Here is a 27516-nt window from a genome sequence, read left to right as displayed (position 1 = left end):
TTGGTACTCTTCTATCTCCAAGTTCTCAACTCCCCTTCTCTTTGAGAAGATGATATTTCCAAGGTGGCAACCTGTCTGTTAGCTTCAAGTGCTATAGGATCAGTCCCTTCCTCAGTACAGGGGAACAGTGCTGTACCATAGATAGGAACCAAAGAGCAGCTAATGATGGAAGTCCACCTTGGACATAGGATGGTCCATATTTATGTGGAGAAATTCCAGGGAATTCTACCCACTATTGTACTGTCATTGTGCAAGGAAAGTTGCATCACTTTTTTATGTTCGGGATAGTTATTTAGAATAGTTATTCTTCACATTTCCCATGCAAAATACCTGCATTGCAGGTTGGCTAGGACTGTTATCTCTGGAGGTGGTCTTCTCTGAGCCCTCCATAGGACTGCTGAGATGCTGACCATGGTAGCAGTTACCTTCAAATGGGACCGGGTGACCTCATACCCTTYAATGGGCAGCTCAGTAAGTCCAGTGATGAGCTGTCTTTCAACAGCACTGCTAGCTAGATGACCATCAAGTTGCTACAGGAAAGCTCTCCCCTGATCCTTAGGAAATTCATCAAAATTGAACTGATATCCCTTTATGTTTTGGTTCTTTCTCCATCAAAAAATTGCAAGACTCAGAGCTGGAGTTGCATCCTGTCATGACTTGTTGGGCRGTTTGAATGTATGTACCAATGGAGACTCACGTGTGTCTGTTGAACAGAGACAGCTGCAGGCAGATTTGTTATCGTTTCCATAGATTAGTGCTTGCTCGAGAGTGGATGGAAGYTGAGGGTATCTCCCAGACATGCTCCCTGCCCGTCTATGCCTGCTATGTGCCTTCGTGCAGTTCTGCATCCGCAGGTTCCGCACCATGTGAAGCATGCAGGCTGCGATTGCACCTGCCTCAGTGGAGTATGATTTCCAGGGCTTTTTTCTTTTCAATAGCAGGAAGRTTCCTGCTCAATTCTTCTCTCTCACTGGGTCCATTTTTCATATAATACATGTGTGCTTTCTTCCTTTGCCAAGCACTTGGATCCTGGAAAGGGAGGGTCACTTTTGGAACTGAGAGATGCAGTATCTTTCCAAAGCTCAATATGTCGATCTGAGATTGGTCTCCATCCTGGCTCATGATTCAATGTAAGGAGATAATGGGGCCTATGGTATGAATATATAGTAACATACAGAACAAGAATAATTATTTTTTATAAAGACAGGCCTGGAACAAAACCTGGTTAAGTGCTATAGTTTAATGATGTGTAACCAGTGTCTGTGTGTCTGATTTATATTTGTTGGTAGAAAGTTGACTGCCCACCTCTGTCAGAAACCTGTGCTAAGTGAAGCAAGGAGACAGCTCTCTTTGGGCATGGCCACAGTGGCCTGGCGCTGGGTATGGAGGTGCCAGCTGTACTGAAACCATAGGCACTGCAGAGATGAGTTTCACTGGTTTCTGTTTTGTAGCACTGGACACCCTCAGTGTGATGTGAGAGGTGGGTTAGTACACAACTGAGATGTGACTGCCCCCACTGACATGAAGTGCATCAGTAGTTTGCAGATGGACCCTCCATATTGTTTCACTTTGGCACACTGTTACTGTGTTCRTGGTAAATCCTCATCTGTTACCTCAATTCCATGATACCAAATCTGTTGTGAAGAGGGTCGTAGGAGGTGGGGAATGTTCCGTTGGTTTTATGCGGCATAGTGGGAATGCGTGAAACTACTTTGATGTGTGCATATCCCACTTGACCACTTTTGAGTTTTCTTTGAAGAAAAGCCGCTCTGTAGAGGTTATTGCAGAGCAGAGACCATGAGAACAGAGGTTCTTCCTTGTCCTCCTTTGGCTGGAGAAGGCAAGTGCCTAGCATACAGAAAAAGTAGCAATTTCAGCCCTCTGACCTCTCCTGTGGGTAACTTAGCTTTGGTGATGAAACAAAGTCCTGACTTACAGCTCCTCGTGCTGCTGGCGTGCAAGGCATCCGTTTGCTGTTGGATCAGGAGTGGATGTATCTCCCAAACTAGGAGGGTGCTGTGTCTGTGTTGTGCTGTAGCAGCAGGGTGCATGTAAGAGTGAGTGGGGGAGTGTGCAGACTTGAGCTAGAGAGCTGTAGAGTATGTAGAGGCAGTAGCAGTCTGTTGCAACTAGATTGTACTTGTAGAGATGTTTTCATGTGCTGTTATCCACAGTCTGACTTAGATGTCACAGCTTTAATTCCTTCCAGGAATATTTGAATGAACTTTCTATTTTCTGCTTTTAACTTATAAGTCCTTATAAGCACACTGACAGTACATACAGTACAGCCTGTTCAGATGCCCCTCCTCCTTTTTTTCCTTTGAGAAATCACTTCATTTACTTAAAAATGTAAAAATAAACAAACTGCTGTTAGATTAAAAAAGCACGGTCACTTTGATATCATGCTATGGAATGAGTCAAGGTGTAAAAGCATTTAAGAAAATAATCATGTGCTGTAGCCATAATATGGGTGTGTTTCTTCCCATCTGAGTATGGATTTTCATTGCTCATTCTGTGGTGTGCAGGAGGGCAGATTCTTCTATATTGTAGCACGAGAACAAAATGTGGTGAGAAATATCCTTTGCATAGTATTTGTTATCTCTATAGTGTCAATAGGATAAGTAGCTTGGCTGTGATATTAAGAGAGCGTTTCTATGTTGTTGGATATCTGGCTTTTTGTTTGAAATAGAGGAATTTTTTTTTCTGGGAGGAGGTCAGAACATTTTTCTGGTGCGGTCACCAATTCCTCCCACTTTGTTTTACATGCGCTATAAATTTTGGCTTTGAAATGTAAGCAAACAAACAAAAACCTGTTTTCAGCGATTTCTATCTGTGAAACTCCCCTTTCCCGTTTACCTGTCCCCCAAAATGAATTGCTTTTTTTACTTGGAACAGTTCATTAATACAGTCTGTCGTGCAGTCTCTCAAACCATTTCATCGATGCAATTGCATCGAGCAAGCTGGCAATGGGGCAGGAGTGAGCAGACAGGCGTGGAAACCTCTCAAGTGGTTTCATAGCAGGGGAAATCAGCGTGCTGTGAAGCCCCAGCTGAGGTGTGGAATACAAGGCAATAAGTGAAAGCCTTTCATCTCCTTTGCTTTTTTCTAGCTGGACTGAAAAATATAACCAGCAGGGCTCTTCTCCCTTCCTAGGGATTTACATGAGATTATATTCTTAGCAGAGTTATTCAGCATGTTTCTTCTCGCCTTTCCTGGAAGTTGTAACACTTTTACGGCTATGAAAAGGAGAGCTTCAGTTGCTTGAGCACGGAGATCTGGTGTCAGCTGCCTTGGTGCCCGAGATGTCCCAGTGGGATTGGCAGATGCAACAGGGACCCGTGGGAGATCACCTCCTGCAGCGGCAGTTGGGGCCAGGCGAGATGCCCCGGGGTATTTGTGATGGCATTAGCTGCTTATGTTGCAGCAAATAAATCCATCACAAAATTGAACATTTTAGAAGTTATTCTGTATACATACATCTAATGAAGCTCATAATTTGTACACTGAATTTGGCTTTTCACACAGACTGTGGGCCATATGTTAATTGTATGTTTGAGGAACACTGAAGTTCAGATACTTTTTCTAAAAACTCCTTTCCAGATTTTTGTCAGTTTGGGTATTTTTGCCATCAAATTTTCCCAAAATTCAAGTCATTTGTCCTTCTGTACAGACATTTTCCTCTTAGCCTGTCTAAAGAATGTGACTTTTGGGAGAGTAGACCTTACAAGAATATATATGAAAGTATAAATAAATATAGAGAGAGGGAGGGAGAGAAAGGGAGATTGCAATTTGAAGCAGGCTTGAGGGAAAATAATTACTCAAATTTCTCTGCTCCTGTGCTCTAATTTTCGGAATGCAAAAAGGAAGATTTCCTTTCTTCCAGCYGTAACTGATCTCTTCCAATTTTGACAGAGGAGTTAGAACATGATTTCTAGGCCACAGAAAAGGAAAAATTTGGAAAAACATTGTTGAGCTGAGGATAGTAAGACTATTTCTGCTGATAAAGGATCATAGTAGAGAGGTGTGCGTGGTATACTGAGTCACTAAGTTAAATATATCCCTTCATCACAAGTTAATGATAAAATGCAAATGAAGCTCATATTTCTAAAACCTACTCTTGTAGGAGGGCAGGAAAATGTTTTTACAGACAGCTAGAGTTGCCAGTGTTGTGGTTGACTTTGTCAGTATCTGGAAGAGTTTTTCTACTACTGCCTGATCAAAAATATTTGTCTCAAGTATCATTGAATCACAAAATGGTTGAGGTTGGAAGGGACCTCTGGGGATCAGCTAGGCGAACTCAACTGGACTAGCTGCTCAAGCAGGGTCACCTAGAGCAAGTGACTAGGACCCTGTCCAGATGGCTTTTGAATATCTCCAAGGATGTAGACTCCACATCCTCTCTGGGCACCCGCTCCAGTGCTCTGGCACCCGCTCCAGTGCTCTGGCACCCTCACAGTAAAAAAAAAAAAAAAAAAAAAAAAAAAGTGTTTTTTTTGTGTTCAAGTGGAACTTCCTGTTCTTCAGTTTGTGCCCAAACCCTGAAGTTTAAATAAATAAATAAATAAAATTRTAGGATGGACAAGTTTGGCAATCATATCTTGTTAACAAAGGAGTTTATTTGGATATAACCATTAACATTGGATTTATCTTGAGAACAGAAGTGCCTTCTGCATCTCATCACYCTTCTCCTAGTGACTTGCGTTTGGCTTTCGGGAGACTTCTGACAGGTGTTTTGGACAAGTACAGAAAGGATGTACATCCATTGCCAGAGAGTACATCTGCAGAGTTGGAGACAGGAGCAGGWCTGAGGCAGGTGGTTACAGATCACCTGCACTTCTGTTGGGATAACTAAGATGCTTATACTTTAGCTGAGGACTTCTGATGACCTGAGCTGGGGTGTTGGACACGCAAAGGAAAAGCAGGATGCGTAAAGACTGAGGCAGGGAGCTTGTTACTAGTGTAGTATTTCTATAAAAGCATCTGGGAAAGGCCAGATAAAGATGTGAGTCGGTAACATAGTAGTGCTCTCACAGGCAGGGTGGATAATTCCCAGTCCAAGCTGCCCACTGCTCCCAGATAGCCGTCCTGCACCACAGCCATGTCACGCCACATACAGTGTCTGTGCAAAATCAGTAGCAGTATCTCAGCCTATTCTTAGAAACATTTTCAGTCTCTAACCAACAACACTGTTTTTACTGGGAATCAACCTGATCCAGCTGCTTTTAATTCTCCAGCTACTTGTAGGTGCTGCTGAATGAAGACACTGTCCTAATGAGGGAAACAAAGATTGAGAAGGACTGTGTTCACTGTGAATAGTAGAGGAAAGGCAGAGATGGTTGTGTTTTGGAGGGGCAGGTGCAGACTCCACCAGCTCAGTCCTGTGTAGTTCTCCCAGTTTAATTTCCTGTGGACTACGATGGATTTCATGTACTCCTGTCCATCTTACTGTTTCTTCGACATTTTAAAAGAATATTTTTGGACTCTGTTCTGAAAAAAATTGGATTGTTCTGCCTTATTAGCTATGATGCAATGCTGCTGTTTTTTCCAAATACATTATATAAAAAAAAAAAAAAAAAAGGAGTTCAAGCATTGTCATTAATCCATCCACTGAATACTTGCTTCGGGAGAGTAGTACTTCAGTCTCTCTCCTCTTGTATGTTAACTCACCTTCTGATAGCGTTCTGCAATTTCCGAGGATGTTAGCATCTGCAGAAGCAGTTCCTGGAATCAGACATAACAGTTCCATCTGTGTGTGTCTTCAGCAGATTTAATATTTGGCTTCCCCTCTTTCCTTGTTCCTTTGGGTTTTTAAAGATTCTTCATGTGGAGAGAAACTACAGGATGGGTAAAACAATATCTAATGTTGGTTTAAAATGCTGTGACTTTTCTGAGGCAAGATGCTGCAGCAGCTTTCTGATTGGAAGTGGTTCCTCAGCCTGTGCAGCTTGGAGTGTGTGTGAGTTAGTCCTGTGGATCCATTCAGGTAAGACGTGCAGAGAGTTCAGTTACTGGTAAATTGCCTTGTTTCTTCAGCTGACTCTGATTCACTGCAAAACTTCAGGCTTGAGGACATCTTGTCAGTACATGGAAGACCCAAAATTAATTCCTAGCTGGTGTTAGAATATCATCACCAAACTCTTAAGAGGATGGGAATAGTTACCCCTAAGCTATTCACTATCCTTCCATTGCACAATCCATGAAAACACATTCCTCCTGCAATGCTGACAATATATTTCCACCTTAGGGTTACTGACTGGGTTAGCTGAGGCAGAACAATTGTTAGTTCTGCATCCCTCATGGAAAGCAGCTGTTATTAGTCCATATGGCATAATCTGTGCAAGCAGGCACAGGATYACTGCTGTTCAGAACCACTCAACTGTCTTCCCTCCTCTCTTTTCAGGTGGCCATCATTGCAGGAAATTTTGAATTAGCTGAAATCATCAAAACCCACAAAGAGTCTGATGTTGGTGAGTTTTATGTTTTATTCTCCCCCCATTTTCTCCCTTTTTGATCTTACSCTAGAGTCCAGGGCTATTTGAATGCAGATGATAATGCCCCAGTGCTGCCTACCATGATCAAGAGAAGCTGCAGCTTGCAGCTAGTTTTTGCTGTTGGGAGTGGCAATACAGATCTGCTTTCCTCCTGAGGCCATCAGTACTGAGTTTGTTTCTTTCAGTGCAGTGTTTGCTTGTGATGGCTGAGGCAGCCAAGCTGAAGAATTAGCTAGCTTGGAGTAAGTCTAAAAAGCTTTTCTTTAAAATTCCTTATCTATTTCTCTCCCTTTGCATCCTTGATGCCATTTCTTACAAGTGATCCTCTCCTGTTAAGTCTAATAATTGGGCATGGTGTAAGAAGGAGACATCCTCTGTTTTAGCAGTAGTAGAGGTTATGGAGCTGCCCCCCCCCCCCAAGTGGTGTTTGTGTAGGTAAAAGAAGTGGAGTAGCATCTATTCTAGTTGCACTTGGTTTCTTACAGAGGAATGTTTTTGTGTTCTCTGATTAGTCTTTCCTTGAAACATCTCTTCTGTTCTGTAGTTTAGACGTTATTGTGCTATGTGTTCTGTGCCATGCAAAACAAAATTTTAGGTCAGATATAAAATCATACTACCTCCTGAGCCTTCTTGAATTCTTCTGAGAATTTTGCTGGTCCAGAGCTCTCTGGAGTGATAGAAGTACCAAAGTGATTTACCCTGTAGAAGAATTAGTTCTCTATATGCACTTCCACAGAAGGCATAGGAATCATCAGGACAGGAAGTGAAAAAAGACTTCTGGAGTTTGAAACAGCCAGCAAGTAATAGGCTTGGTTCTTGGAAATGGCCACGAATCTAGAAAGCTGGGCCTTAAGATATCTTTATATCAATTCTATTCTTAGCCAGCTATTGCTGCTTTTTCTAAACAGCTGCTGAAAATTTGTGAGAAAATATAAAAATCAGGCCATAGAAGAAGCCTAAAAAATCCTTATAAYTGTGTTAATGGACAGGGCTTGCAAGAAATCCAACCTATCAATTCAAAGCGAAGGAGATTGTCTTAGCTTTTGGGGGGGGGGGGAGATGGGACTAGATGACCTCCAAAGGTCCCTTTCAACCTAAATTATTCTATGATTGAATCTGTATCTGTGATTGAATGACTTACATTTTTTTTTGTTGTTGAAAAAAATTAAAGAGAAAGGGCATGAAAGCATRTCAGGTAAGAAGAAATTGTTCATGTTTTAGATATAGCTGTTTATATAAAATAGGTCAGATAACAGTTGCAAAACTAATCATACACAAACCAGCAGGTCCAGATGGTATCCACCTGGGGTCAATGGAACTAGCAAATGAACTTTCCAAGCAAAGAGAAATTACTTTTCAAAGTTTATTAAGAATCCAGAAGTGCAAATGGCTGATTGGAAGAAAGCAGACTGGCATTACTAAGTATGAAGGAGGGGGGCAGAACCTRGTTGTTGTTCCTTTTCTTTGATAGTACTGTCAAAACAGAGGGGGAAATACTGAAAATGAGAATCTGGTAGGGAACGGCAGCGTRATGCAGCATTGCAGATGACAGTTCTCAGATGGTAGATCTTAGAGAAATCTTCTCCAAGTTCCCAGTGTTAAGCTGCACTTGTCTGGCTGTGAGACAAGCATTAGTGGCCCGGGCCATGAGAAGTACTCATAGAAGACTTGCAGTGTTGAGGCTGTGGAAGGGAAGATGTTTAGCAACAGCTTTCACTCCTTTCTGTGTGACACTCCATAGGATGTAGCTACACTTTTTGGCTCTTAGGCCATACATCAGTGTTTCAGTTTGAATGAAGAGTGCACTTCTGAACTAGAGCTGCTTGTCTCCACTTGCTATGTTTTGTTCTGTGCTGCAGAGCAAGGCTGGAGGGTATGAACTGAATTTCTTTCTGGTGAAAATAACCCAGAAGATGTGGTGCAGAAACACATCATATGTGCTCCCTACGATAACAAGCATTCAGCTCATGGGTCTAGAGTAGATATAGTTTAAAGTAAAATGCCCCAAAATGTGCATGGTGTTGATGCAGGGTCATCAGTGCCAGCTGTTTTTCTTTACAGATCCTCATTAGGCTGCAGGTCCTTCTCAGGCAGGCTTAGCTGTGGTGTGCTGTGTTTGGGTTTCAGTCCCTTTGGACAGTTCAGGCAGTGAGAGCACTGCTTATTTTATCACAGCCACCAGCACTGAGCTCAAAAGTCAGACTGTAAGGCTTCAAACCTAGGGAGGGAGAACATGATTTTACAAACAACAGAAAATGCTTTGCTGATACAATGGAAGTTGGGCTGTTTCATTTTTTCTGTTTTTTTCCAGTTCTCATGTATTACAAGTGTATAGGCAAAGAATGACACGTATAGCAAACACTACCCTTCTTCATTGGGTCTGAGAGGTCGGGTCATGCAGGCTTGTCAGCGTCACAACAGTCCCTTTATGTGCTTGAAGGAGCGCATCGCGATGCCTCTGAATGCAGCCTCTGCTGATGCCCATGTGGGAATTGTGTCTCAGAGCGATGAGGGCAGCCCGAACCCTCTTCCTTAGCAGAGGGTCTTCTTGAAAAAGGCTGGAGARCCTTGCTTCTGACTGCTTCAGGCAGATTTGGGAAAGTTCTCAGTTAAACACTGTTACTGGTAATAACTTTGGGAAATGCTTAGGCTGCCTACTCTAGCAAACTTGAATTAATTGCTGCAGTATAGCTATGAATGGGGCAGCTCACTTCCAAAGTGATCGTGAGCCATGTTTGGGAACTAGTTCCCACCACAGCCCTTGGAGATGGCAATGCAGAATGGCTGTGTGCTTAAGAGGAATGCCGAGAGCTGGTCAGTGGAAAACAATGCAAGCAGGAGTGCATCTAAACCTCAGTGTCTCTCTGGAGTGCCCGTGCTAGTCTAATGCCTTGTCTATTTGATTGTCCCCTTGGGATTCAGGTCTTAAATTCACATCTGCATTATTACTCAAATGTGTAACTCGTGTTAATAAACTCAGGTGTGTGCCACATTACCTGTTTTCCATAAGAATGTATACAGTGGTATTAACTGTACATCACTTTTTGAATCCCGTATCAGTTTCTTTACAGTGTTTCCTGATCCATCTTTTGGGGGAGTTTTCTTAGTCCACAAGTTTTAAAGTGTTCGTTTCAACGAATTCGTAGCTGTTTATAGTTTGTCATCATGATGTTACAAGTGCCTCTTCCTGCTTCTTTAGAATATATTTCTGTATCTCCAAAGCAACCAAACACTTTTTTTCAAGCTTCTTCCATCCTGCAAGCCATTTGTTTTTCTTTCATGATTTTAGCTCCCTTTATCAATTTTCAGATTGTAACTCCATATTGATTTCAATTATTCTCCATAATTACAAAGTAAACGTGCTCTGCAATTCCAATGGTTGTCTTCATTTTGTCACATTTGTCCAAACAGACATCTAACTATAGTTGCTTTATTTCATAATTGCGATTTATAACTTTTTTGGTTTGCTTATTTGTTAAAGCTCTTGAGTTTAATTCATATTTCTCTCTCCCCATACGAAAATAGAGGAGGAAATAATATAACTTCAGTTCAGTGTTGAGAAATTAACCTTAGGTGTTACATGTACATAAGAACAGTTGAAGCCATCTTCTCTTTTCTTATGCTAAATATAGTCAGGTCATGATTCGTGGTCACTGAGCAACCACCAACTTCAGGTCAAAGGAATTAATTCATTATCAGTCATAACAAGGCCCAAAATAGTTACCCTATGTTAGGTGGAATACCTTTTTTGTTAGAGAATGATGATCCACAACTTTGTATGAGATCACTAGCATCTGTTTGCCAGATTGTAGTACCCCATAGCAACACTTGTTTTCCKTACGGAATTACAGGCAATGCTGAGGGAGTAACAAATCCACTTTGGTCTGATTCTGCAGTCTCAGTTATTGCTCCTGGGCTGCGTTAGTATCTTGGCCCATATATGTCCAAGATGTTACCATTCTTGGGTACTGTTACCTCTAAATGGTTGAGCATTGCTGACAGATCCTTCTTTCTCCTGCTGCTTTGGGTAGATTTTTTTCAACGTATTTGTATATGTGGTGATGGAGATTGGACCTAGCAAGGTTCAGGACATCACCCMGTTATCTCATTCATCATTAAGTGTCCATTTATCATTACCAATCCAATCTTCCTATCCTGGTGGAGAAATGATCAGTAGTGCGTGTCCTGATGCATGTGACTCCGCTCCTTAGCCACTCAATTCTCTGTGTGCACTGACATCAGGATATTAATTCAGACCATGACATATTAGAAAGATTATATGAGGCTTTGGGTGTTCTATTATCAGTTGTTGCTGAGAAATCCCAGTTTTGTGACATTTTATAGTTCAAATCAAAAGAATAAGTTATTTCTCATTAATGAAGATGTCCTGGAACAAACCCAAGACCTTTCATTCTCCTTGTCCTTTGGGTATCATCCATATTGGAAAGCTGTCCCAACTATCACCACTGCACTATGAAGCTGTCTCTCAGAAGCTGTCTGTGGGAGCTCAGTCTGTGATTACCCTGGATGTGAAAAAAGTAAAATCTTCCAATTCTACTGATTCTTCCTCTTCTCCCCCTCAAGGAGATTTGAAAAATCCATTTAAAAGATATGCATTTCACTTCCCTTGGGCACTGTGAATTCATATCACTTGCTGCTAAAATCCAATAGCTTGTTCGTAATATCCACCTTTGTTGAAACATCCCTGARGAGCATAGAAGTTAAGCCTGGAGCTTAGGCCCATTTCTGCTCAGCAGTGCACGCTTGCTCTCCTGTGGCATGATGAGAAATATTGTAGTTTTAGGATTGCATCATGTGAGGATCAGGACATGTATGTTTCAAAGTCTCATTCTCTTTTCCACACTTGTTCTCAATGTTTTTCTTTTCCATGTAACTTTCTGACATCCACAGGTAGCAAAGAATAGCAACTCAACTACTCTTGTGTTGAAATCCACCTCCTCAGTTTTCATTTTGCTTTTGTTTTCATCCCGTCAGCTGCCACCTTCACTTGAAAGAGAGACATAAACAACCGATTCATGTCCACCCATCTCTGTGCCTTCTATCATCTCTCATTTACATTGTTTCCCTTCCAAGATGAAGAGTATTAGCTACTGAATTTATCCTTTTATGAAGGAAATATGATGTCATTTCAGCTCTTTGACCATCCCTCTTGCTCTTGTCTGAACCACCTTGGGCTCTACTATATATTTTTTGTGATGGAGAATTTCTACAGTGGCATAAGAATGTCTSCTTTGTTTTAGGTTTTTTGTGATGATTTCTTGTGTTTGAATAGGGTTTCCAACCACTAGCAAGCTCTGAGGTAACTTTTTCTTGGAGCTACATAGTAGAATGGAATAGAATGACTGAGATAACCTTTACTTATGCCTTTCATATCTGTTTATGATATACATTTCTTTTTCATTTCTAGCCTTTTTCCTTGAMCCCATTTCAGAGAAATTTTTAGAAATTGTTAAATGGAGTAGGTGCTGAAAAGTTTTATATGAAAGCCATAAATAAGTTCTTGTATGATGGAAGGCTTTGTTTCTTTTCTTCTAATTGTGTCATACTTCCTGGAATGTATAACGGATGTAGATGTTCTTGCTGGACTTGTTCTATTTATAAGGATAATAGGAAACATGTAATCTGGCGATGGCCAAGAAATAAGTGGATAGTCAGAGAAGGATAACTTTCTGTGTTCCCTTATTTCGTATGTGCCTTCTACGAACAATTTTTACTCACAGTTGTCAGACAGTATATTAAGCTATGTGAAGCCTTAGTTTGACCAGTCCAGCTGTTCCTACAGAAAAGGTGTGATTCTCTACAAAACTGCAGTGAAATGTGGTGGAACAACTGGAACAGCTCTTAGGGCCTGCCAGAAGTTGGTTTTGTTCAATTACTGTGGAGTAGGCATGAATTTTGTGCTTTTCTTGGCACAGCATGTTCAGTGATCTAGGCTAGAGATGTCCTACTGCAAAAGTCATAGGATGGTCATAGAACGTAAATCTTCTACAGAAAATCACTCCTATCTGAGAAAGCTGAACTGAATTGTGTTTGGTATCAGTATCTGATTTTTTTTTTTTTCTTTAAAAGAGAGGATGCCTGCGTCTTGAAGTGGTGCTCAGACTTCTGCACATCACCAGGAGACTTGCTTCTCCATGGTGAAATATTGGCAGTTATTGAACCTTAATTTTCACCCAAGTCTGGTTAGCCTTGATCTTGAATTGAGGAAAGTCCATTTTTCTTATCAGGTTCCATCATGAGGACCCACATTTGTGTGATACATACTTGATATAGAATCCTTTTTTGAGTCTTGCTGTACCTCTTTCAGTCTTCAAAGTTGTCTAATGGAGCCCATTGCAAATTTAAGAAATGGGTTCAACTGCATCTTCTAGTAGAGTGAGAACTAAGTCACCTTAAGTTATCATTGATTCAGCAGCCTGAGCCTGTGGATAGACTAAAAGAAGTTCACAAAAATTTTAACTTAAATTCAGTGTTCACAGGGACTGGGCTTGCTGCTTTGTGAGCCTGCTGCGAGGATGCTCCTATGTCCAACTGTTTGAGAGAGCTTTTAGCCATCCCGCCTGCAGAGCCCACTGTAGTTGAGAGGATGCTATTAGCACTCTGGTAACTGTATGCTTGATCAAGGATGAGGTCATAGAGGAGCCTTTTTTKTTGTTGTTGTTGTGAGTTTGAAAAATTCCTCAAAAAGCAACTGATGGAACAATGAATTTTAAGACCAGAATAACCGAGTATTATTATCTTGTGGTGAAAACAGTTAACTCTTGCAAAAATCTATGCAAACTTTTGCATAAGAATCACAGAATCAGTAAGGTTGGAAGGGACCTCTGCAGATCATCTAGGCCAACCTCCCTGCTCAACCAGGGTCACCTAGAGCATGTTAGACAGGGTTGCATCCAGGCGGGCCTTGAAGATCTCCAGAGAAGAAGACTCCACAACCTCTCTGGGCAACCTGTGCCAGTACTCCATCACTCTCACAGGAAAGAAATTCCCCCTCACGGTCAGGCGGAACTTCCTGTGCTTCAATTTCTGCCCATTGCCTCTTGTCCTGTCACACAGGACAACTGRAAAGAGTTTGTCCCCRTCCCCTTGACACCCTCCCTTCAGGTACTTACACACATTGATRMGATCCCCCSTCAGTCTTCTCTTCCCCAGGCTKAAGAGGCCCAGCTCTCGCAGCCGTTCCTCATAGGGCAGGTGCTCCAGCCCTCTGATCATCTTYGTAGCCCTACACTGGACTCTCTCTAGTAGCTCCATGTCTCTCTTGAACTGGGGAGCCCAGATCTCGACACAGTACTTGTCCTCCCCAGGGCTGAGCAGAGGGGCAGGATCACCTCCCTCGACCTGCTGGCAACACTCTTCCCAATGCACCCCAGGAGACCATTGGCCTTCCTGGCCACAAGGGCACATTGCTGGCTCATGGTCAACTTGTCATCCACCAGCACTCCCAGGTCCTTCTCTGCAGAGCTACTCTCCAGAAGGTCAGCCCCCAGCTTGTACTGGTGCCTAGGGTTATTTTTCCCTAGGTGCAGGACTCTGCACTTGCCCTTGTTGAACCTCATGGAGTTCCTCTCCGCCCAACTCTCCAGCCTGTCCAGGTCTCTCTGTATGGCAGCACAGCCCTTGGGTGTATCAGCCACTCTTCCCAGCTTGGTATCATCAGCAAATTGCTGAGGAGGCACTCCATCCCCCGTCCAGGTCATTGATGAAAAAGTTGAACAGGATGGGACCCAGTCCTGAGCCCTGGGGGATGCCACTAGCCACAGGCCTCCAGCTAGACTCCACGCCACTGATGACGACCCTCCAAGCTCTGCCTTTCAGCCAGTTCTCAGTCCACCCCACTGTCTACTTGTCTAACCCACACTTCCTGAGCTTCCTGAGTTCTCCATTAGCAATTCATTATTGTGTATCTTATTGTCTGGATCTGTTGAAATGGGCCTTGGTAATTTTGCACAGTGGTAACGTATAATCAGAATATCATTGGGGTGTTAAATGTCAAAAGCTTCATCTAAGCTCATTATATCAGCAGTTATTTCTGTTAGACTCTTAAAGCCTGATGGCTGATATAAATTAAAATTTTCATTCCTTTTTTTATTGGTAACTGTCTAGTTTCATCTTTTCCAGGTTTTTCCTAGAAATTATATGAGGGTAAGATCTGTAGAGTTATCTGAATCATCCCATTGACCCTTTCAAAGCTGTCTTCCAATCCTTTGTATCTTTTAAAGGAGTCCTGTAAATATAGGCCAAAGAGGTGTTTTGCAAATTCTTTTGAACTTTAGTGTAGAAGTTTATGATCCGCTAATTTGAATGCACAYAAATGAATAAATGTTGGCTATACTGTCCTTGGAATTGACGAGAGAAAAGTTTTAAACTCTCCATTTTGTTTTGTATGTATTTTTTCTAATAGAGAATCATGTATAGGAGTTATCCTCAGATACAGATCAAAAATACTTACTATTTTTTCCTTATTTTCTGTTATCATCTCTGTTAATTTCATTTCCTTTCTGCAACAGTTTTGCGGATGTTAAGGTTTCCTCTGTGGGATTTTAGCAATGGCCTAATAGTCCAAATGGGATTCTTGATGAGCTGAATATAACAAGGTGAAATAGAGGAAAGAAGAATACACTAGACTGAAAATATTTCCAGAGTTGAGGAGTTTCAGGCTGATGGATTTTGTCTGAAGAGAAGGGCTGAAAAATGCATGTCATGCACTACTCGCAGGTGACTTGACAGCGTGTTTGAGAATAGCTTGTAGGGGAAAACTAGCRGGTTTAATTAACCCGTATTTTTAGCAGTTTCAATTTAAGTTTTACAAACATAGAGAAATCCATTTCCAGCTATGAAGGATTGCTGCTCTCTGAGCAAGATGAGGGAAGAGATCTACGTTAAGACGAAGGACTGAGGAGTGATGGGTGAGAGAGAGTGGTGTGAGAGGAAGGAGGTAGCTCTGAGGGACTATATCAAGAGGTGAAACATCAGGTATGAAGACTGATAATTGAGAGCAAATGGGGATGACTGGAAAAATGATTGGAGGATAAATATTTTTAGTAAATAAATAAAAAAAAACAAGGCTATAGTTCCTTACAGTGGATTAATCCTCAGTTCAGGGGTAAATTAACATCTACCTCTTTGAAGCTGACAAGATTGTCTGGTCTGCCTAATCACTCTTTTCCTTTCCCTTAATTTTCATTCCTATAAAAAAACACCTGGAAGGTTCTACGTAGTACTCTCTCTTTCTGGCATGGAGCAGAAGCCTGGGCTTGACTTTGCCGTGCGTTGTGCACTGCATGCGAGGGGATGCTGTGTGCTTTCCCTTCATTCTGCTTTGTAATTTTCCACTATTAAAATGTAAATGTGGCCTCTCAGCTTGGAACTGTGGAGGCATTTGCTCTTTGTATGCTTTTGCTCTTTTACATGAATATTTAACATTGAGCCAGTAAACCTCTAAATAACCTTAGAGTGTTGATTACATTTCAGTTCATTAGACAGCAGCGTGGGGTTGTTTGGAGCATGGTCCAGTGCTGTGCAGGTGATGGCGCCGTGCTTCTGTGCCAGGAATTCCTCAGGGAGCTGTGGCTGAATCCTGCTCCCACCCCACCCCACCTGAGCGATGAGAGGCATTCTCAAGTTGAGGGCAAGAYGTTTCTCCTTCTGGAGGGCAAAAAAAGCGAACAAGGGAACGTCAGATTAACTAGGCTGGCTAGAGCATGCTTGTACTTCAGTTACCATGACAGCACTGCTCAAAGAAGTGATTCATTTTGCTGTGAGAAACCCAGTAAACACACTTTGATTAAACTCTTGAGAAGGTGTAGAAAAGAATCTTCAAAGATGATTGTATGACCTGAACGAAGTTTTTTATTGCTTTTGCTTTCCTCCCTTCCCATTTGGGGACAGAGGATTTGGGGGGATAGAGAAAGGAAACCTCCATCAGAAGCTGTTGTCTGGCAGTAGCCTGAATCGATCCTACTTTTAGCTGGAGTTTGGACTCAATGGCTTATTATTATTACCAATTTTTAGCAGACTGAGGCACAGTAAGAATCCACTCTTGCAGCCTGCAGAGCTGCTTGAGCTGCAGTGGTTCTTGGGTGCCTCTGGCTCTTTGGGACGTATATGGTGGTTTTGGACATCACGTCATGCTGATCATGCTCTGTGGCCTTGTGYGAGCACCTCTGAGTCTCCTGGTGAGGATTTCACCTGGCAAACCCAGGTACTCATCTGTGCTGAGCCTGACCCTTTGGGCAGGAGGAGCTGCCACTGTCCCTTGGTGACTCCAGTGTGGACCTATCGGGAAGGCTGGACTCTCCTTGAGCCAAGGCTTTCAGCTGAGACCCTGGTTTCAGCTCCTGACATTTCTTTTAACTAGCCTCTTTCTGGAGAAGCATGTGATTTCACCCTCTCAGGTCTTGCTGCGGTWCTGGAGGGTAGGGAGGAGGAAGGGTCCTGTAGTCTGTGGCCAGGGAACATCCACTCAGGGGACCCACAAGGAACAGGACAGAGCCACCTTGCTCAATACGTATTTGAACTGTAAGGCAGAAGAGGACCTAGCTCCGTAAAGCTGATGGTGACCTCTTTTTTTATCAAAGGAGACCATATTTCTGTGCTTGCAGTGATGGCCCTCAAATCAAGCTGGCAATGGAGGCAGGATCACAGCTCTCTTGTGGGTACCCTGTGAGGCAGCATGGGARGAGAGGATCTTCTTGTGTGTGGAAGGCATTGGGTGGGCCTAGGGTGGCTGTACGTCCCAGAGACCTGGCCACAGCTGCACAGATGTGGTTGGCATATTGTGAGGATGTGGTTGGTTCATGTAGGTCTCCCTGGGAGGGAGCCATGGCTTCTAATGGGCTCCTCAGAGCAAGCAATCTCAGGCATTTCTGCATGTTCAGCCCTTCTGCAAAGCTCTCATCTTCTCTTGGTCTCCCACAGACAGCACAGGATTTCCCCAAGCTTTTTGCTTTTGAACACACAATGGTCCCTTGGGGAGAGAAATAAAGAGGAAATCCCATGGGAGGGTTGTTGGTCTCTTGTTTACTTCTCCTAGAAAAGGGCTCAGAGTCAACATTAAAAAGACAATAAAACTGATGCCTAGAGAGTTCCCAGTGCTGCACCAGTCCCTGCTGTCAGTGCAGTGGGTACATTTTCGTTTCCATTGCCTGCCTGCATCATTGCCCTGTGTGCAAGGTGGCCTTGGTTTTCTGTCGGCCACAGCCTCCAGGTTTGTGCCAGCCAGGTGCCTTTGCTGTCCTTGTGACTGTTGCCTGTCTCAAATGGTGATTTCCTGCTGGACTTTCTCATGCATATAAGTGGGCTTATAGGACACTTTAACATCAGACTGCCTCCACTGTTCCTTATTMATTTTAGGGTCCTTTGCCATCTGGCCATGAATCTTCTCTGGCAGAAACTTCTTTGTCCCTTGCTGTCTCCATCTCGTTGCAGGTCCCAGCTGAGAATCTGGTTGTATCTCTGGCTCTATCTAAATTCTATCTTGAGAGCAGACCCAGGTTTGTGCCGTATCCGAGGTACAGAGCTTCCAGCTGCACATGAGGCTGTACTTAAATGGAGGCTTTGGATAAGCTCTGGGCCATCTGGGGAGAGAAGTCCTATATCACTCATACAAGCTGTAACTGTCCTCCTCCTGTGAAGCCACTGGGATATCTGCTGGGTCAGTGTTCTCATTTAAAGCCAGGCTTTCCAGGGCACTTACTGTCATTTTTAGATCTCTAACTTCTGTGTACAAGTGTATGGTTTGGTCCAGTTGCCCTCCTGGCTGTGTAGTATAGCCCCTGAAATGGGCCTCCTAGTCAYGTCCTGGGGCCCCAGGGTGGTCCAGGTTCCGAAAGCGCCCTGGATAGCTCAGAGCTGAAGTCAGAGAGGGCAAGATTTCCATGAACTGTGCTTTTGAACTGGGACTTCTCAGCAATTTCTTGACTCTCTCTGAACAACTCTCTTCATGCCAAAGTAGGCACCCAGGTCCTAGGCACTGGCTGCTTAGGTCAGCATACATTGACATCTTTRGATACCWAAGTGCCCAGGGAACTTCACAGTCTAAATACATCAGCTGAAAGCCTGTGCCCTGTATGAGTGCAGGAAAGTAGGCTTTTTGATTCATTCTCTGGACCCATAGAATCAGTAGGGTTGGAAGGGACCTCTGGAGATCATCTAGGCCAACCTCCCTGCTCAGCGGGGTCACCTAGAGCATGGTAGACAGGGTTGCATCCAGGCGGGCCTTGAAGATCTCCAGAGAAGGACACTCCACAACCTCTCTGGGCAACCTGTGCCAATGCTCCATCACTCTCGCAGGGAAGAAATTCCCCCTCATGGTCAGGCGGAACTTCCTGTGCTTCAATTTCTGCCCATTGCCTCTTGTCCTGTCACACGGGACAACTGGAAAGAGTTTGTCCCCATCCCCTTGACACCCTCCCTTCAAGTACTTGTACACATTGATGCGATCCCCCGTCAGTCTTCTCTTCCCCAGGCTGAAGAGGCCCAGCTCTCGCAGCCGTTCCTCATAGGGCAGGTGCTCCAGCCCTCTGATCATCTTTGTAGCCTTATGCTGGACTCTCTCCAGTACCTCCATGTCTCTCTTGTACTGGGGAGCCCAGATCTGGACACAGTACTGCAGATGAGTCCTCCCCAGGGCTGAGCAGAGGGGCAGGATCACTTCCCTCAACCTGCCAGCAACACTCTTCCCAATGCACCCCAGGAGACCATTGGCCTTCCTGGCCACAAGGGCACATTGCTGGCTCATGGTCAACTCGTCATCCACCAGCACTGCCAGGTCTTTCTCTGCAGAGCTACTCTCCAGAAGGTCAGCCCCCAGCTTATACTGGTGCCTAGGGTTATTTTTCCCTAGGTGCAGGACTCTGCACTTGCCCTTGTTGAACCTCATGGAGTTCCTCTCCGCCCAGCTCTCCAGCCTGTCCAGGTCTCTCTGTATGGCAGCACAGCCCTCGGGTGTACCAGCCACTCTTCTCAGCTTGGTATCATCAGCAAACTTGCTGAGGAGGCACTCCATCCCCTCGTCCAGGTCATTGATGAAAAGGTGAACAGGATGGGGCTCTCCTTATGTAGGAGGATGTTATGGGAGACAGTGTCAAAAGCCTTGCTGAAGTCAAGGTACACAACGTCCACTGCTCTCCCCTCATCTACCCAGCCAGTCATTCCATCAGARAAGGCTATCAGGTTGGTTAAGCAGGATTTCCCCTTGGTGAATCRTGAATGCATGCTGGCTACTCCTGATCACCTTCTTTTCCTCCATAYGCCTGGAGATRACATCCRGAATGAGCTGTTGCATCACCTTTCCAGGGATGGAGGTGAGGCTGACTGGCCTGTAGTTGCCTAGGTCCTCCTTCTTGCCCTTCTTGAAGACTGGAGTGACGATGGCTTTCTTCCAGTCCTCAGGCACCTCTCCTGTTCTCCAGGACCTTTCCARGATGATGGAGAGTGGCCTGGCAACAACATCCACCAGCTCCCTCAGTACCTGTRTGTGCATCCCATCCGGGCCCATGGATTTGTGGAGGTCTAGCCTGCCCAGAAGGTCTCTAATCCTATCCTCCTCAACCAAAGGAAAGTCTTCCCTTCTCAAGACTTTCTCCCTCAYRWCCAGGCTCCAGGATTCCCGAGGGCTGCCCTTAGCAGTGAAGACTGAAGCAAAGAAGRCATTCAGTAATTCTGCCTTCTCTGTATCCCTTGTCACCAGGRCCCCCACCCCATTCAGTAGYGGGCCCACATTTTCCCTAGTCCTCCTCTTGCTGCTGATGTAGTTGAAGAAGCSCTTCCWGTTGTCCTTGACATCCCTTGCCAGACTCAATYCCAGCTGGGCCTTAGCCTTCCTCRCAGCATCTCTACATACTCTGACTCCATTCCTATAATTCTCCCAAGTAGCCTGTCCCCTCTTCCACAGTCTGTGTACTTTCTTCTTCTGTCTGAATTTGGCCAAGAGCTCCTTGCTCACCCATGCAGGCCTCCTGCCCCTTTTGCTGCACTTCTTATTCATAGGGATGCACACTCTTGCCCCTAAATCCTGTTTTGGCAAATGAAGTAGGCTGGTTTAGTCTCTGCTTCTATGCAACTGTTGTGTACTGGAAGCCAAATTAAAATTGTACAGACAGTGCAGGTGTTTCCTGTCTTTCAAGAGTCAGTCTTTGCAACTGTAATATTAATGTTGGTATGCTCCTGGAGTTTAATACTTAGGAAACTTCTGCTTTACAACCTACTATGTGACCAGGATACCTTCTTGTTTACTTTTGTAAATGCTATGTTATATTGTGCTTYGGGACCCTTAAACCTGATGGTATTGTGTCTGGGTTAGTGAGTAGCAGAGGGGTCCTGGGCTCCTCTCCCAAGCTCCTTCACTATTCTTCTCTAGTGAGAATCTGAGATAGAGGGAGTGTTTTTCTTTGTTTTTTAAAACTGACACTGTAATTTCGGTGTGGAGAACTTTGAGTATGTAAGTTAACGATTACTCTTGCGCAGTGTTTGAAAGCAGGTGACCAAGTGATTCATCTGACAAGCTGAATTAAAGTGCTTACCCTGACCTGTGTCTAGAATTATGAAGTAATTTCCCTTTTACCAAGGAACTCTTGAGCAACCGGTTTAGTGTCGTGTGGCCTAATAATTGGCATTTGCAGTAAATGTCTCACTGTGCACCAGGCCATATCCTTCCTCTATCTCTGAACCTGAGCCTGTACACATTTGACATTTCCTCCCGTTTGATGTCCATGCTCATCACACTGGGAAGAGCAGGAACTGAGACAGGTTTCCTGCATTTCAATCAAGTTAAGACAACTAGGGGCAGAGGACATCTAGCACAGACTGAAAGCATCTCCTATTATGTACATGTCTTCCTTCACTTGCAAGATAATCACCACTTTTTTTTCTTCTTTACTTTTTTTTTTGTCTTCAATTCTAATATTGTTTTCTGAGTTGTTCCAAATTATCCCCAAAACATTTGTGGAATTATTCCTCGAAGGTCTATGCCCATCAAATGTCTCTGGCCAAGTCCTGCCAGGCCAAGTTCAGCTGAAATCAGCTTGGTAAAAGTGACTTGTCAACATGATTATTTTACGGTAAGTTTGTGTGATCAGTTCAAAATATGATCTTTTTTTCCTAAGTAATTAACATCAAGAAACTAGTGATGAATTTATAAAACAAAATGAAAGCCAGCTCAAGCCAAAATCCTGCTGTCTGACCTTTTCAGCGTTGTACTCTTGTTTTTGTCCTTCCTTGCTTCTCAGTATTGAGACCAATGGTGGTAAGTCCAGTCAAGATGAGAAGAATGACGAGCCAGACCAGTGCTGGCTGGGGTCTGGCTGTGCATAGAGATATTTCTTACACTTTGAGCAGCCGTCCATGCTTCCTGCTTGCCTGTGACAAACAGGGTCACACACGCGCAGGAGGGAGCACAGTGCAGACTGTGCCCAAGCTGTTGGTGCCAAGCACAGGTGGCACCCGCTCTCTGGAAAGGGCTGACTGCTGCATCTGGCTTCTTCCAGTACTGGAGGAAAGAACAAGCCCGGCAGGTTTTTTGGATCTTGAATATTTTCTTGATGAATACTTCTAGATTATCAAAATTCTAATAAGGTGCAGATCCAAACTTGGTGCATTTTTCAGCTGTAAGGTTGCTTATCGGTAGAGCACCATTGAGGCTATGTCCCTCTGGCTCTTCATTATTTGCCAGCTTATACGTAACAGGGTCAGGTTGTGTCTGCGCACTACAGAACTGCGCTGAGCTCATGTTCAGTTGATTGCCACCACTAGCTCACACCATTCCTCAGGTTACAGGCCTGAGAGCGCTCTGCTTAATCTTTGGTTTTGGTCACTAGAAGCACACCGTGGATGTGCTCATTTGAGCAATATGTGCCTTGGGCTTCAGAATGGAAAGGAATTCAGGCTGCTGACTGATYTGCTTTCAGTACTATTCAGCATTTAGCACTTCTTTTACTAGAAGTAATTCTATATTTTTTTTCAAGAACCATGCTTAAAGTTAGTGAGTTGTCTTAGTTTGGAAACAGATCTTTGAGACTTCTGAGAGCCTTCCTTGTGTTTCCRGTGCTTACTTCCAATTTCTAATAATTTTTAAACCTGTCAGTTGCTAAGAGATGTATCTGTTTAATATTTGCTTCTCTGATTTTTTTTAAATGGCTTTCCATGAGAAGTGATATAGTACAAAATTAAATATCTCATGGAGGTCTAGCATATGCGTGGATGGCACATGAACTTAGGTAGGCAATCCTTGCCAGCCAGACATGTTCAGTTGCCTTAGAAATGGCAGTATTTAGCGCTGACTTTGGCTTCCCCTCAGGTGTGCTGCACTAATAGAACTAGTGATAAATTAAAGTCCTGTATGTTGCAGTCCTGCAAACTCCCACGCAGCTGAGTCTGTAGCACGTCTCACCCCAGAAACCGTGCTGCATCCCTGGCTGTGACTTTGCTCCTGTCTGTCTGCCATCTCTCATGTTGCCTGTGTCTCTGGGTTACAATTTTGGCCAATTTTTCATATTGAGGTGGCTTGGAGGAGAGCACTGAGGTGCTGGGCAGATGGATGGAGAAGAGTCCTGCTCTGGTCCTGGCACTGGTCAACGGAGGCTGGGAAGCTGGGCTAGTCGCCACAGGGACTGCAGACACCGCCAAGAGAAATTCCAGCACCACATGGTTAAAAGTCATCAGAGAACAAATGCATCGAGTTGCTATGGCAACAGTAAGATTTACAGGAGCCTGAAATTTTTGTACTTTGAACCTAAAATATGCCTGTGAAAAATATTCTGAGTTTGATCATGTGGTATGGCTGGGAAGTTTCAAGAGATCTCTCTGAATGCCAGGCACTGTCCTGTCCAGGTGCCTTCCTGGTCCCTTCCTCCAAAACCTGTTGGTGTGATGCTGCATCCTTGCGTGTCAGGTGCAAGCTCCTGTGTGAGGAACTGCAATCAGGAGGCACATGGGTGGCAAGGGGGCTGAGGGCCCCTTAGGGCAGGACCATGTGCTTCTTGAATGTGCCCTCCAGCRAGAACACAGGAGAGCTCTGCACTGCGTTACATGGCATATTTTAACTGTCCTGTTGCTTTTGCCGCTAAGTTTGTACTAGAAATGGGCTGGATGTCATCCACTCTGAGTTGCCTGCTGGAGGTTGCCACAAATAGCAGACACTCTTTAAGAATGTTAAGTTTCAAATTGGAAATGAATTCATTAAATATGATATAGAAGACTTCTTTCCTCACCTAGGGTCTACAGTGCTTTTGCTACTTGCACGCTGGGCTCTGCGGCGTTCCTATGTCCTTACTGCAGCAGACCACTACTCTGTGATGAAATGAGGATTACCTTTTCCATTCTTTCTCCATTTGCAGTATGGTTGGCAGAAACAGGAATTTCCATCTTCAGGTGACTTTGTGAGGTCTATTTCTTCTGGGCACTTCTAAGAGTTAAGTAAAGGGTCAAGTAGGGCAGGAAGTAGCTCTTGTTTTATTCTGTGCATTAAATTTTTGAGGCTTATGCTTGGCATATGCCTAAAGCTACAAGTTTAGGCCTACTGTGCTTTCAAAACAAAAGAGGAAGTAGAGGCCAGTGACAGTGTCAGTGTATGTGTCACCACTTCTGAAGCAGGGTGGCAATTAGAGATGCCCAGCTGGAAGGGGTCCTGCTGGTAGCTCCATACACTGTCACCTCAGTCCTCCTGTTGCCCTTCCTTTGCAGTGATTGATGACCTCCTCCTGCAGGAGTCTTGGTGCTTCTCATGCCACTGCTTCCAAATTCTCCCAGCTCTGATGCTCAGTGACTTGGACTTCACCTATCTCCTGTTCATCACCTTGCGTGCTCCCTGCTGAGACTGCGTCTGGCACAGCACCTTGCGTTGTTGGGGTGCTGGCAGTCCCAGTCTGCGTGGCTGGCCAAACCATGCTCTTCTTTTACCCACATGCCGCTCCAAAGGTGTAAGGTAGTTTCCTCGTGGGAGGAGAACAGTGTGGCTCCATGGTCCCAGCTGCTGGGATAGGAGCTGGTGGTGGATGGAGCTGCTKCTTTGTCCATTCTGGCAGTCCTCCTGTTCTCTCCAGGAGGCATTTGCTCTCCCTTCCTAGCCCTGTGCATTTCCCCAGGCCTGCTTTGTTGCCCATTTTCCTTCCCAGACAGGACTGGCCAACACTGACATTGTGTAGTACATCCATTGGCTAATGCAACTCTCTCTGGTTCCTTTGCAGTGCCTTTCAGAGAAACTCCCAGTTACACGAAGCGGCGACGGATCCTCTGTGCAGGTGGCCTCTCCTCCCCGCGCATGCTGCAGCGTTCGGCCAGCGACAACAACCTGAAGGCAGACAGCCGGGCATCCTACTCACCGGTGCCCTCACTCCGCAGCCTGCCCCCACAGCTGCTGGTGCAGATGCAGGAAGCAGCCGTGGGGGTGGTAACGGGGGACGGCAGCCTGGTGAGCACCAGCAGTGCCCGTAGCGCCCACAGCCGCTCCCCATCTCTGCAGCGCGTGCAGGAAGAGAAGGAGGCCGACCTGCCTACACTCCGTAGAAGCAGCCGCAGCAAGGCCAGGTAAGATCCGTGGTGGGGAAGCAGGAGCAACGGTGCCACACTGCCCTGCAGSTTCCCAGAGCGGTGGCACAACTAACGGCTCCTGAGAGTTGGGAGCGTCTGTGGGGCTCCTGTGGAGGTCAGGGGGTGCAGGAATGCTCTACCAGACCCCTCTCCTCTTCTGCAGGACTTGTTGCTGCTCCTGCACTGAGCATTGGGGTGGGCTTAGTGGGCAGCAGCACATGATGTGTTGGCATCCCCAGGAGCCCCTGGGCCTCCAGACTGCCACAGGCAGCTCCTGGGGACCACAGGGCCTCAGGTGGTAACCGGGAAGGCTGGTGGGGTCTGACATGGCACAGGTGCCTGATGGCCAAAGGCGCTGCATCTCCCTAATCAGGGCTGTCCAGGGAACTGGGGGCACCGTTACCCTCTGGCTCTCAGAGCAAGCAGAGCAGGGGTTATTTTCCTTTACCTTTTCCCTTTCTCGGTCTCATTTTATGCCTCTGAAAACTGGTAAGTGCATCAATTCCATGTTGCGTTTGTTGTTGCTATGACAATGAATGCATCTTGAAAATTAATACTTTCAGGTGGCATATTGCAGATAAGCTAACGCCTAATATGTCTAAACTGACATACAGGTGGCAGTCACCACCTTCTCTCTACATCTATGTGTATGTGTAGCTGCATTTTCATGTAGACCCCAGAAATCCTTTGGGTCTGGAAATATTTGATGGGAACTGTAATTGCACCCATCAAGGTGTGTGGAGACTCCATCGCATATGTGCAGTGGCCAGGCAGATAGCTGCTGCTGATGATGATAGTAATACAGYGCTCGTGTTTCACAGGGTTGCAGTGAGTGGTGCACATGGGAATAACATAACCATGTGTTCTCCCGCTGCTTCCCAGTCATTTGTTGGTCTTGTGAAATGCAAACTGCAGATCTGACACCCACTCATCACAGTGAGCAGCTAGCTTTGCAAAGGGGAAGGTTTATGGGGGAGCAAAGGCATAAATACCCTTTCTGATTGAGGAGGATGGCTGCTACTAATCTCTGAACAAAGACTGCCCCTAGATAAATGTTTCTTGAGAGCTTTTATTGCTGAGGGTCCCTTTGGTAACAACCAGATTCAGGTTTGCTTTTTTAGCTGCTCTTTTAGTAGAGAGGTGAGAGTAACCACAGCCAACACTAATGAAAAATAAATGTCTACTCAGAAAGGGCTAAAGAGAAGCTCTAAAATACCACAAGTTTAGAACAGGAGCTTGAAGAATGGGTACTAGGTTTGGGGTTATTGCTGTGTTTACTAATGACTGTGAAATGGCTTTGAAGAACCCGTCTGCAGATGACAGCTATTTACATTAACTCCATATCAGAAACAGCTTTGAGGTCCTTTGGAGCAATCTAAAGAGTTCTAGGAAAAAGAAACATGATAGTAAATAAAAAATAATGAAAACAAATGCAAAATAGCTACTAAGGGGAAAAACTTGAACTACTCAGGCACCTGGTAGGGTTCTTAATTAACAGTTTGACTCAGGATAAGTTGCAGGATGTTTTCTGAACAGCTCAGTAGAGACCCCTTTTATGTGCACCTTCAATAGAAAATGCAATGATATTGCATTTTGCCTAAARAGTGTGATGGATGATAATATAGAAAATAGTCTAATACCTTGGTCCAAATCAGTGATGACACTTCTCAGAGAGCTGCATACCACACTGGGCAMTACAGGTCAGTGAGAATGGTGTGAGTTAAAGGGTTTCAGAAAGATGCAGTGGAAACGATCAGGAATGAAAAAAATCCTTGCTTTCAAGAGAGATTTAGAAGAACAGAATTGTTACCTTAGAAACAAGATGAATAGAGGAAATATGTTAAAAATATTGAAAATACTGAATGGCTGAGAAGAGGGAAATAGGGAACCTCTGCCTGTTTTATGGCATGAGAAGAAAAGAACATGCAATGAAATTAAKGGCAGGCAAAGTCAAAACCAGTAAGAAACAATGTTTTTTCTCCAATCTACAATTAGTTCTGGAATTTGCTGCTTAGGAATTTGTTAAAACCAGAAACACAGTATGATTGTAAAAGCATTAGGAGATGGGCATGAGTAAAATAATATTAGGGGGATGGGTTATAATCTGTGAACTTTTGGAATTATTCTCAGAATTACTTGGAGCACTTAATGGCCAGGCAGGGTGGAGGGCAGGCCTGGAGAAGCCTCACACCTTCCCAAGCTGRATAGTTCCCTGAGAGCCAAAGCAGGGCTGGGCTTGGAGGTGCTGGGCAATTTGAGGTCAGTCTTAGGAGCAGTGCAGGTGAGATCTTTGCAAAAACAAGTCTGTCAGACAGCTGAAGGGGCTGGTGGGGGCTCTGTTGTGTGTAATTGCTGCCCTGCTTTTGCCCGTTGGCTCCCTGACAAGTGTCAGAGAGGTCTAATGTTGCTGTAGGCTCTGGGATCCTCTTTGACTTGGTGTACAAACTTCCTCAATGTGTGCCTTAGTATTTGAGCA

The 27516-nt window shown here is 44.5% G+C and overlaps 1 protein-coding gene across 1 annotated transcript in view; it reads left to right on the top strand.

Moving 5' to 3' along the window:
• Window positions 1-25697, top strand: part of LOC146591094 (SH3 and multiple ankyrin repeat domains protein 3-like) — an 88169-nt gene extending 62472 nt beyond the window's left edge. The window contains exons 9-11 of the mRNA XM_085313472.1: window positions 6401-6467; window positions 24698-25037; window positions 25655-25697. Of these exons, the coding sequence (XP_085169598.1) occupies window positions 6401-6467; window positions 24698-25037; window positions 25655-25697 (450 nt within the window). The remainder of the gene's footprint in view (window positions 1-6400; window positions 6468-24697; window positions 25038-25654) is intronic.
• Window positions 25698-27516: the final 1819 nt, after the last annotated feature.

This window comes from Rhea americana, unplaced genomic scaffold, assembly GCF_003343005.1.
Source record: "Rhea americana isolate MKP2758 unplaced genomic scaffold, rheAme1 scaffold_388, whole genome shotgun sequence".
NCBI classification, from domain to species: domain Eukaryota; kingdom Metazoa; phylum Chordata; class Aves; order Rheiformes; family Rheidae; genus Rhea; species Rhea americana.
This window is presented reverse-complemented; position numbering and strand designations above follow the sequence as displayed.